The sequence below is a fragment of the Coffea eugenioides genome, chromosome 8 (genome assembly GCF_003713205.1).
Source record: "Coffea eugenioides isolate CCC68of chromosome 8, Ceug_1.0, whole genome shotgun sequence".
NCBI classification, from domain to species: Eukaryota; Viridiplantae; Streptophyta; class Magnoliopsida; order Gentianales; family Rubiaceae; genus Coffea; species Coffea eugenioides.
The window spans coordinates 7,018,255-7,029,554 of NC_040042.1; the positions used below are offsets into that span (position 1 = coordinate 7,018,255).

Consider the following 11,300-nt stretch of genomic DNA (forward strand, 5'->3'; position numbering starts at 1 on the left):
CCTGAGCGATAGATGTCCAGACAGCGCGATCCAGGTGGGAGGTACCCTCTCATTTGTCAGCCGTCAAAACTGTAAACACATAGTCGATTCCCTGAATATATTCATTTTTATTCATTTTGTTTTGGACAAGATTCGTATGGTTGCCTCTTTAAGGTACCAGGTTGGCATTACCAAATTTTCAGAATAATAAAGTGTTACTGAAATATGATCCAAAATTTGAAGATTGGAACGAAATTTTTATGGCCCACCCAGCGCCCACCCAATGCCCTGTGAATCATTGATTCAAGCAGTTCAAAGATAAGGAGTTGGTCGTCATTCAATGTGATTTCATCGGTTGAACTTTCTGTCATCTCATTTGAGAAGGTGCCAAGCAAACGCACAAGATCATCACAGCTGGAGAGACACGGGCGAAGAACCATCCCAGACTCAAGATCCTAACAGTTACAGAGAAATGGAAGAAAAACAACTTGAGCATTTCAGTCATGAGGAACACCCTCTGATCCTGTGTGAATTGCAGAAGGAAAACGATGACGGTAGCATTGATCAAAAGCCAGCAGTCTGTTATGGGTGTCAGGAGCAAATCTCGGACTCCATAGCATACTGCTGCTTCCCCTGTGATTTCTTTCTTCACAAAAGATGTGCGGAGCTTCCTCCACAAATTAGGCATCCGATGCATTCCCAGCATGACTTAGTCCTCCTTAGGAATCCAACTTATTTCTCGGGTGGTTGTGTCTGCAATGCGTGTGGCCAATATCCTTGGAAGTTTTTCACGTACCACTGCTCCTCATGCGACTTTGATCTGGATGTGTCGTGCGCTATTTTGGATCAGCGGGAAATAAAGCTCGATTGTCATGACCACCCTCTTGTACAGCTAAACAGACCTGCTACTTTCTACTGTCATGCTTGCCATAAGGTTGATGAAGATTGGTCCTATTTGTGTCCTACTTGTCAATTTTGGATCCACAGAAAATGCGCCTCCCGGCTAACACCAACTGTGAAGCACAAGGATCATGATCATTCACTCCTTCGGGCTTATTTTCTTCCGTCTGAGTACCTCTACCTCAGTTTTACACAATATTGCCCTGTTTGTCGGAAAAAGGTACATCTGAGTGATTGGCTCTATTATTGCGGTCCTTGCAGATACTTCGTCCATGTTACATGTGTTGTGATCTCTCAAGAGGATGCGTAAGAGCTTTTCTTTGTTTTGCTTGCTATTGTTAACGTAATGGTTGACTCTTTAGCCTTTTTTTTTTCCGCCTCCAAAAATTTAGTTTTTTGCCCTTTTACCATATTCATGATGAAATATTTTTGGCATTCTATCCTCTCAATTTCTTGTCTTGTGGGTCTGAATTTCTTGTCTTGTGGGTTGCTAGAGGAGAACAAGTTCAAAATGCGGTGAAACTACCATCCAGTAACGCGGTTCAAGGATTGATCGCCCGTTTTCTTCTCAAGGAAGATGAGATCAGTAACAGTAATGACTCGGGCAAATCGAATATTGAAGAAGAGATATTTATGGATTCACACGGGAAGCATCCGCTTGTTCTTTCAGAGAAAGTACAAAACTTAGATGAGATAAAGAGTACTACCAGTGATGATCAGGAAGAAGCAAAAGCATTGTTAGTATGTGACGTGTGCATTGAACCTATTTGCTCATCTGATGATCTTCACTACTATGCTTGTGTCGAGTGTGGTTACTTTGCAGACGGGATCCTCTGTCCAATTTTTTGTGTCCAATTTCATGTCCAACACAAAACTACGTAGTTTCACTTATTCTTGTGGCTGACATGGCACACAAAAATAAATGTCTGTTTGGCTCAAGCACCAAGCAACAGCCCTGTCAAATTGTAACCATTCACCGTGAATTCCTCCAAAGCAAACCACTAGCCTAACGGAAAGACATAGCAAAATTTGAGACATACAGAGAGACAATCAAATCCTTGGAAGTACAAAGCAAAATTTGCAGCTGGGCCTAACGGAAAGAATAATCTAAAAAATTGGTGAAGGAAAACAAATTGTCCTTCTCGCTTTCTTTGAAGGAAAACAAATTGTGTTTTAACATTTTCAGATAGAAAAAGTGTTTCTTGTACCTTTTGCAATCTATTTTTTATTCTGGTAAATTGGTTCCTCTTTTTGGTTTTTAAGTAGAATTATGTCTTCTTTGATACAGTGTTCATTTAATTTATAATCCATCTCTTGGGGAAATATGGTTAAAAACTGACATATTTCATTGGCTTGGTTGACAAAGTTGCTAATTGTATGAAAAACCATGTGATGGATAAAAATTGAAAACCTTTAAACATCATGGAGACCTCTGCTATTTTAAGATGTAATAGCTGTTTTCTTTTCTTACCACCCCCCCTTTCCCAGAGAAAAAAAACACCACCCCACCCACATACACACATTTTATAAGGCATACGGATTGCTGTGGTAAACAAATATATGTGCTGCAATTTGGTTCACGATGATTGTTGTTTCAGATGTCAATGCCTGGAAGATTATATGCTTAGCCAGTTTTTTTATTTTTTTTTATTTTTGGTTTTATGGAATTATATATTTCCTTTTCACATACAGTGATTTTTGTGATCACTGCTAAACCGGGGGAAGTAGAAGGTGCTGTGATTTGATTGCGTTGTCTTTGAATTGTTTATCCTGTTTGAGCATTTTTTATGATGTTGCAGAGAGAGTCTATCATCGACATCTTCTATGAGAAGCACTTGGGTGAAGCAAAGGAACATCTACAACTGATACATTGTAAGTCAGCCAGAAACAATTGTGCAGATGAATATTATTTTTTTCTTACCATCGGCAAAGAAGTCCCAAATCTTCTTGACGCTCACGGCAACAGGTCTTGGGAATTGTTATGGTAGTAATAGGGTTTTGGGAATTGTAATAAAGATATGTAAATAAAGGAAATCCAAAAAAGAAGAGAGATCCAAAAGTATAATGGAGTCAAACAGGCATTTATTTTTATGTGCCACATCAGCCACAAGAATAAGTGGAACTACGTAGTTTTGTGTTGGACAGAAAATTGGACACAAAAAATTGGACAGAGGATCCCGTCTGGGTTACTTTGTCCATCTAACTTGTTCTAACCTCCCCCCTGAATTGCACGTTCCAAAGCATCCCCAGCACCCATTCTCATTAAGGTATACTCGGAATGCAGTTGGTCTTTTTAGATGCGGGGCATGTCGCCGGGCCACCAATGCTGCCTGTTATTATTGTGAACCTTGTGAACTAAGCATTTGTATAAAGTGTGCGAGTGCTAGCATGATGACGAGTAGTGTCAAACACGCTGGTCACAAGAAGCACCTCTTGACTCCATTTCAAAGTTCAAATCCTTGCACGGCATGCGGCGATACATATAGAGGTGGTTTTGGGTTTACTTGTGAGGATTGCCATTTCTATGTGTGCTATGACTGTGCTCTGTTGCCTCCTACAACCACGCAGAGATGGGACAAGCACCCACTTCACCTGATATATCCTCCGTATTTCGAGCATCTTGAGGAATTCTACTGTATGCTCTGCAAAAAAGAAATCAACCCAAATCATTGGATGTATCACTGCCGTGAATGCGACTATTCATTGCATCCATTGTGCGTTCCCCAACTTGGGTTGTTCAGATGTGTGAAATTTGGGCGCTCCCTGAGTGTGAATAATCATTCTCATCCTCTCACTCATGTTGCCGAAGCAAAATACAAATCCTTTTGCGAGAGCTGCGACAACAAGAGGTTAGATTGGGGACCGGCTTTCGAATGCGATTTTTGCAGATTTTATCTCTGCCTAAAATGTGCTATCGAAAGGGAATTGACTGATGATGAAGAATGACACGTGTTTTTGTAACTGATTTTCACTTATATATTTATGAATTACATCCAACGCTAGTTTTTTTGTGTTCTCTTTTGTGAATCTATTATTTCTGTAATTTATGCAACAGATGTCGTTTTAATCCCCCAATAATTGATAATCGCACTCTCCTAATCTTTTAATATTGTAAAAGACTTATGATATCCCCATCTTCCATTCCACTCAATTTTTAGTACAATACAATAAGAATGAAAGATGATTAAAAAGTTCAAATGAAATGTTAATTCAAGCACAAAAAATGCAATTATTAACTTCCTCTATGTTTACAAGCTTGGTATAGAACTTTCTAAGAGTTTGATTATTCTTTGAAGGATTGCTGTTCTTTTTTCTTTTGTTTCTTCGTTTTTCTTTTTATATATAGATAAATATAGATATAGCATTTACATGCTTAGAATTGAACTTAATTATACTTATATTGTGGAATTAACAATACAGATTTTCCCAAAGAGAGACAACTTCCCCACTTCCAACTAATTCCCAAAACAAATACAACTTCGCCACTTTCAATTCCTCCATTGCCATTTCTAATAGCTAAATTTCAAATTTCAACAATGCATCAAAGAGGAGTGTTGCTGCCCCCATTGCTGGAGGTTCAACTTCCAAATTTTATATTGTTATTTGATTTGGGTGATTTCACAAAATATTACTTATTCTGTTTAATGATATTTTCAGGTAATTTATCACTTGCATAAATGATTTTAGCCAACAAAACCTAAGATTATTTTTTGAAGCAACAATATAATGCTTGTAGCCACACGTCATCTGAAAGGAAAAAAAAAGAAGAATAATTATGGATCACAAACATTACTTAACTGAGTATAATTATCTCTGATAGGAAAATGAGGAAATATGTATTTCTCATGTCACACTATTTTTATTCCTCTTTATAGATGATTATAATTAAGCACATTGATCGGATCAGTACATATGCGAATTATAACTCAACAACATCGCAATTAAAAGAGAATCGAGTTCAATCAAGCTACTCACCAAGTTGTGCAATTAAAATTCAAACTCTAACTCGCATTGACCACATATGAGCCAAATTCGTAAAGCTTGAATATGTCAACAAGTTCAAGCTCAAACTCTATATGCTAGGCTCGAGAGCTCGTCAAGGATTTTGCCCTAAAAGCCAGAAGAGGGATGGAAAAAATTGTACTCAAAAGCTCATCACACTTTATATATGTAGGATATTTTTTAATGTGTGAAATGTTGATTATAACCCTTGCCTAAAATTATATAAAACATTAATCTATATTACTTAAACTTGGTTGAATTCAATTGAACCAGATCTAGTCACATTTGAATTTGAGAGCTCAAATATTTTAGCTTAAGTTTGAGTAATCCACAGCCTTAGCTCCACTTGACTCGTTCATTTTGCACCCCTAATAGCATCAGTTACATCTAATAATTCAAAAATAACATACAAGTAGAACATACTCACATTCAGTGGCATTTCAATCCAAGACCTCTAATATCTATGCACCACATTAGTGAATTTTAACTAATAGAATGTTAATTTATGTTAGCAAACTCAGAAGAAATAATTTTTTTCAATTTCTTCAAGCCCAAACAGATTACAAAGATGTCAATGCCAAAGAATTCGAAACAATTGCAGCATTAAATGAAGCCAAAGAATATTATTAAAAAAAACTTAAAAAGGTACTCTGGTAGAAGTATTCTTTGGGTTTTCTAGCAAAATGTCGCATCACCAGAACTATGAATAAATTGCCCAAACAAGGCTTAATCTCTCTCTATCGTTTCAACAACATATACAAAAATTAGCCTCAACAAAAGGTAACCGCAGAGCGATCACCATCTAAGCATTGAAAAGATGCGCCGTAACAACATGATGTCCAGCCTTAATTTCTTGACATTTAAATGTCAGCTGCAAGAAAGTTCTGAGATAAAGTAACCTGCCAAAAAACACCCCAGTAAGTATCCACTTCTTTTTCTCACGCATTGGGAAGTTATATTGATTTTCTGCCAGCCAAAAAACATCTTAAGAAAAGCTAATGCTCATGTAAAAGATAATTCCAGTATTGTTCTAAAAGTGTTATCAGAGGTGCGCGCCCTAGTGTGAGGAACAGGAAAAACGCCCCCGGGGAGCAGAGGGAGATAGAGGCATCCTCAGGCGTACCCCCAATGCATGGGCGTACCACCCCCCCCCCCCCACCAAAAAACCTCCAGGACCAACTTACCACGCTTTGGACCTCTTCTGCAAAAACTCCATAGCACCAAAGTATTGGTTTTTGACACACCAAAGAAACTATCATGAAAAGAATGTAAAATTTGCAACTTTACTCATAAAAGATTTCATGTACATAAAGTGTAGGAAATCATGTTGGTGAACCATGAACACACACAGCATTAGCCGAAGGAATATTTGAAAAGCAAAGGAGAGAAGACTAAGTAATTGTCCGAGATTTTTGAAGATTTGAGGAACGGCGGTGCTTCTCAATTCTTATGAACAGGTATTCTATGGATTCTTTTTCAATTTCAAAATTCAGTGTAATAAACTGTTCAGCAAATAAATAACTATGAGAAAAAACAGTGAACGTCTTAAGAAAAGTTGGAGAATTCACACACATACTTTTCTAAGCTCTAACAGCAAAAAGATAGTACAACACAGAAAAGCTGGTAAGCAGGCAAAGAGTACAATAGTGAATCCAAAAAAACATCGATAACTTAATATAGGATAAAAAATTCCTAGACTTTAAAAGTTGAGGATGAATTAACTCCAGGAAGAAAGTAACACTGGCAAACAAAAGGAGGCATACCCAAACACATGTAACTGACAGTTGAATATTTACCTTTTCACCCATCTTGAATCGAGGAAGACCCTTGTAGGGACATGTACTGCAGCGGAAAGCATCACCTAGACCACACTGCATCATGACCAGGTTGGTATTGCATTAAAACACAATGATGAACACACACAATTATATTATAGTCAAAAGGCAAAAAATCTATTCAAGAAGCAAAAAGAACTACACCTGCAACTTAACTACATGGCTGACACGTATAAATTTAAGTTCTATTAAGGTGTTCCTAGAAATGATTTGAACTACCATTGAAACAAATAAAAGCACAAGAAACAATTCTAAATGTTAAGCAATACAACAAAACTCATTGAATATCTTAGCATGATCTTAAGTTCCAATACACAATGAGAAGGACCATATGAACTGCTACCAATTAGATAGAAGTCCACCAAATGTAATGAATACACCCAAGAAAATATAATAAGAAGACCTCATGGAAAGTGTTATTTCAGTGTAGGAATGGCAAAGAAAGTCTTCTAGCCAGAGAGAATACTGTTGCAACATCCTCAGAAACAATTCAATATTCACTCAAATTTTCAGCTTTCCTCTTTGCAAGTATCTAACAAGTCATATTTCTATGAACAAAATTTTGTAAGGCATGAAAATAACTCAAACTAACCATATTATTCACTAACTTAATTAATTCCATAAACAGTTCCTCTCAATTTAAGCATCTAGCTACATCTTCCTGACCATTGCCTTTTACTTACATGGTTGCAGTGAATATTTAGGACTTGAAAAGTAGAATAGTTAACATTAAGCCGGGAAACGTTTTTGGATCATCTAATTTGACGAGAAAATGAGGTACATGAGAAAAAACTTTATGTAGGAGAAAGATGTATATATCTTTTCAAATGTTCCATTTAAGGAGTTTCACATAATTTTAATGCAGTCCAAAATCCACGAATTCCATTATTGACAAAGAATAACATTCTTCACCTACTAACTGAGGAATTGGTTCTCCAAGTATTTGAAGAAGCATCAAGAAGATAAGCCTAAACAACTACTCTTCTACGCAAGCAGAATGCTCTTCCGTTCTAACAATCATGTTAAATTGCAATAATACAGAAGTAAGTTAAATAGACCACCAGGCTTAAGATGCAGGACCTTCACTTTGACAATGATGTTCTCAAGAAAGGTCAACTAAAATCAGTTGCAATTGCTCAAATTAAACAATATGTACATACATTGCCACAGGCAGACTGAGGATTGTTCAGCTGGTCCATACTAAGTCCCAACTTCACTTTCTCTTCCACTTCAGCCCGCCCACAAGTGCAATTTTTGCAGGCTTTCCTAGTTTTTCCAACTTCACAATCACCTACAGCATGAAATTTTTGGCAGCTCAGTGTAATATCAGCAACATGGATAAAACATTTCAGAAGCTACGTCAGAAATGCCACAGCTAGAATAAAGCTGTCTTACCCACAGGCAGCTGTGGTTTCTTCAAATCCTCTTCACTTAGTAGGGTGTCCTCATCTATCAAGTCCGTATCATCATCAATCTGGACTGCAGGTAAACTTTTTGTTTGTTTCTTTAGAGAGAAGGATGAACCAATCTTCCAAGAAGACTTTTTGCCCGAAATCTGTTCAAGAGTGTTACAAAACCTCAGATGCACAACTTACACAGCAGAAGGCAAAAGCTTGCAAACAAAGCCATTGGGCACCAGAATCATTCTGCGAAGAAGTTGCAGGGAGAGGAGCGAAGATGGAAAAGGACAAAAAGGAGGGGAGAGAATAAATCAAAACAGTACAAGGACACTAACCCCAATAGACTGACCAGCTTCAGATGATTTTACATCCAAAAGTCCTGCCAACAATAACTTGCGCTCAAGGGAAGACTTTGTCTGCAACACTCCCAGAAAAATAATCATGAGCAATCATTTACTAATTCAGAATTTGCAAAAGATGAATGAACAGTCAAGAAGTATAATCAACTGAGTGAAAATTGGAACCAATGGGTAGCTTACCTCTTGCAAGGGAGTAGATTGGGAAGTCAGGTGCACCAGCACTGTTCCACCGGGCTTTAAAATCCTTGAGATCTCCAGAAACAATGCATCATTTGGAAACTCAGATGACTTGCTGATGACCACAACAACATCGATAGATGAAGATTCAACTGGCACAGAACCTGTTATACATAAAAAGTAAATAGACCAAGCAGATAGCAGCTGCAACTTCAAGAGTGATAGCTTTGGTTCTAGGTGGTAAATGCTAGATAACCAGAACCCAAGACAATGAACTATCAGTTAAATAATTCCAGATAGGGCCCAGAAGAACTGGAAAGGTAACTATTGGCAACAAATTACTGATAGCCCAATGTCAAAGATTTAAGTTACCACGTGACATCGGATTGGAATAACAATATCACTATGGAATTAGCAACTGCATCAAAGACAATCTCTTCTAACATGAGCATAAAAAACAAAATAAAAAAAAAACCTGTACAACATACTCACTTCTCTACACCCAAATTTTATTTTACCGGTTGGTTTTTGAATAGAAAACAAAATGTCACTGTGTTTAGAAGATGCCATCTTATGATTACAAGGCATCCCAACTCCCCACCATCATCCATAACAATCAGATGCCCACTTAGGACAACAAGTTTCTTGCTGGAAGCCTTGCCTAAATTGTATAAATAGACTGCCAAAACTTCCAGCTCAGAACACTCTGCACCCATACACTCAAAAGGCGCCACCACTAGAGCGTAGTCACAAGGAAATACATAGCATTTCTCAAAATGGCAAACCTACACAAAGCTATAAATAGAGTGCAGAAAAAAAAATAGAGAACACAGTGTATTAGCTAACCAACAATCCCAAAAAAATATTGCAGTACATAAATATTCTTAAAACAGGGAGGGGAACGAGAAAAAAGCATCAGCAGCAGTCAACTAGGTTGCACAACCATCAGTGAGCAAGTTCAAGCAACACCAAGCGTCAGTGAAACTAACTAATTTAGTGAAATCAATAAAGAATGAATATAGTCTAAATCACTAGGTATACTACATGAGAGGTGATATGCATCATCTGCTGTATAGAGGTAGCAGAGTATTAGAATTGGAAGTTACCAAAGAACAAATACAACTAAATAGTACCAACCAGATATGTAAATACTAGATGCAAAAGAGAAATAAATTACTCTGCAATGAAGCTTGAGTGATGATTAGAGGATCATTTTGAATAATCCCTTCTTTATTCACCATCCTTAATGCATTCGAAACTTCACCAAACTGCAGGACCACTTGCTCTGTAAGAGCTAGTATATTTTCATGAGCTGATGTCTCCTGTGAAAAAATTGATCAAATTTAAAGGTCACAACTGACACTTCAAACCCAGTATTACACTCAAACAAAGACGTACCAACATTAATACCATTGGAAAACAATCTCAAGCTTTCAGACTTTAAACCCATCTTCTGACTCTGATGTTTAAACAAACAGACAGAATTCCATAAGGTACCATACACATTCAATCATAACTTTACCATTTTCATTGATTTTACAAAGAGAAAGGGAAAGACAAAAGGAAAGAAATTATTTCCATTACATGATTCCACACATTAATCAAATTTTAGGTTAGGTATTGTCATTCAAAAATTCAACTAACTCTAATTTCCAGATTCAGGCATTCCTTATTTAAGGCAATATCCTATTCCTTAAAATCATAGCCAAGAAAAATGCTTTCCCTTACATTTACTTTCTTCCCCACAAGAAATCTCAAGTTCCAGAACCTAAATGCAGCCATAGAAAACTGACCATATTCGCAGAACCAAAAACTCGAGAAAATGACAATAAAACAATTTCCTAAGAAAAGATGCATGGGAAAACCATAAGAGGCTTTAAAGAAAGGCACAACAAAGGAAATGCATAAACAGAACGACCAAGATAATTGAAGCCCCCGAACCCAATTCTTTCTCCTATCAGATCAAAATGAAACAGACAAAGAAATAGATGAAAATCAAATTACTCCCTAAACCCGTCCAACAATGCCTTCTTATGCAGGAAAAGAAATTCACAACCTAGTTAAAAGTTGACAATTTTTTTTTTTTGTAAATACAACCTAATAAAAGCCCATTTTTCACCCTAAAAAAAAAATTGGGGTCCCAATCCCGAATCGACCAAAATTCTATTGCCATTACTTTCTGTGTTCTCCAAAGTAAAAACCCAGCACGGTTGTATTAGATTAAACCTAAATGACAATCCTAACTACAAAAAAAAAAAAAAAAGAGGAAAATAAAACGCAAAATTCTTGATAATATAGCAATACAGGTTACACCTTAAAACCCACATAAATAAAGATACTTATTTGTATGTAGAGCTCAAAACGCTAACATTTAACATTTCAAGAGAGGTTTACAAAAGTACAGACAACAAAAAAAATCAAATCAAAACAAAATCATAAAATCATTATTCACCATAAAACTATTCACAAAGCGAAAGGTTTAACCGGGACTTACCATAGCAGCGGATCGAAACAAGCGGAGAACTTGAAGAATTTCCGAACCGTAGTTTTGCCTTTTTCCCTATTGGAACAGAGAATTTTCAGTTTTGGTGTTTGGTAGCCGACTTCTATTTTCTTGTTCTCGCTGGGTGCTCCTCTTTAAATACCAG

At 36.9% G+C, this 11,300-nt stretch overlaps 2 protein-coding genes across 2 annotated transcripts; one reads left to right on the top strand and one right to left on the bottom strand.

Annotated features, from left to right (window-relative positions):
• The first annotated feature begins 451 nt into the window (after positions 1 to 451).
• Positions 452 to 3,825, top strand: LOC113780098. The gene is made up of 3 exons (XM_027325915.1): positions 452 to 1,185; positions 1,374 to 1,695; positions 3,070 to 3,825. The coding sequence occupies exons 1-3, from the start codon at positions 452 to 454 to the stop codon at positions 3,823 to 3,825; spliced, it is 1,812 nt and encodes a 603-aa protein (XP_027181716.1).
• A 1,782-nt stretch (positions 3,826 to 5,607) lies between these two features.
• Positions 5,608 to 11,300, bottom strand: LOC113781020 (anamorsin homolog). Its single transcript, XM_027326846.1, has 8 exons — positions 11,147 to 11,300; positions 9,830 to 9,974; positions 8,656 to 8,816; positions 8,452 to 8,532; positions 8,112 to 8,271; positions 7,877 to 8,007; positions 6,678 to 6,752; positions 5,608 to 5,780 (listed from the first exon to the last, which is right to left on the bottom strand). The coding sequence occupies exons 1-8, from the start codon at positions 11,147 to 11,149 to the stop codon at positions 5,742 to 5,744; spliced, it is 795 nt and encodes a 264-aa protein (XP_027182647.1). The 5' UTR covers positions 11,150 to 11,300; the 3' UTR covers positions 5,608 to 5,741.

Bases quoted from the DNA above. Each gene is read 5' to 3' on its own strand.
- LOC113781020 (XM_027326846.1), bottom strand. The intron at 8,533-8,655 runs GTAAGCTACCCA...GGAGTGTTGCAG, and splicing joins AATCTACTCCCTTGCAAGAG to ACAAAGTCTTCCCTTGAGCG. The intron at 5,781-6,677 runs GTAAATATTCAA...GTTTTTTGGCAG, and splicing joins GATTCAAGATGGGTGAAAAG to GTTACTTTATCTCAGAACTT.
- LOC113780098 (XM_027325915.1), top strand. From the start codon at position 452: ATGGAAGAAAAACAACTTGAGCATTTCAGTCATGAGGAACACCCTCTG. The intron at 1,186-1,373 runs GTAAGAGCTTTT...GTGGGTTGCTAG, and splicing joins GTGATCTCTCAAGAGGATGC to AGGAGAACAAGTTCAAAATG. The intron at 1,696-3,069 runs TTTGCAGACGGG...CGTCTGGGTTAC, and splicing joins CTTGTGTCGAGTGTGGTTAC to TTTGTCCATCTAACTTGTTC.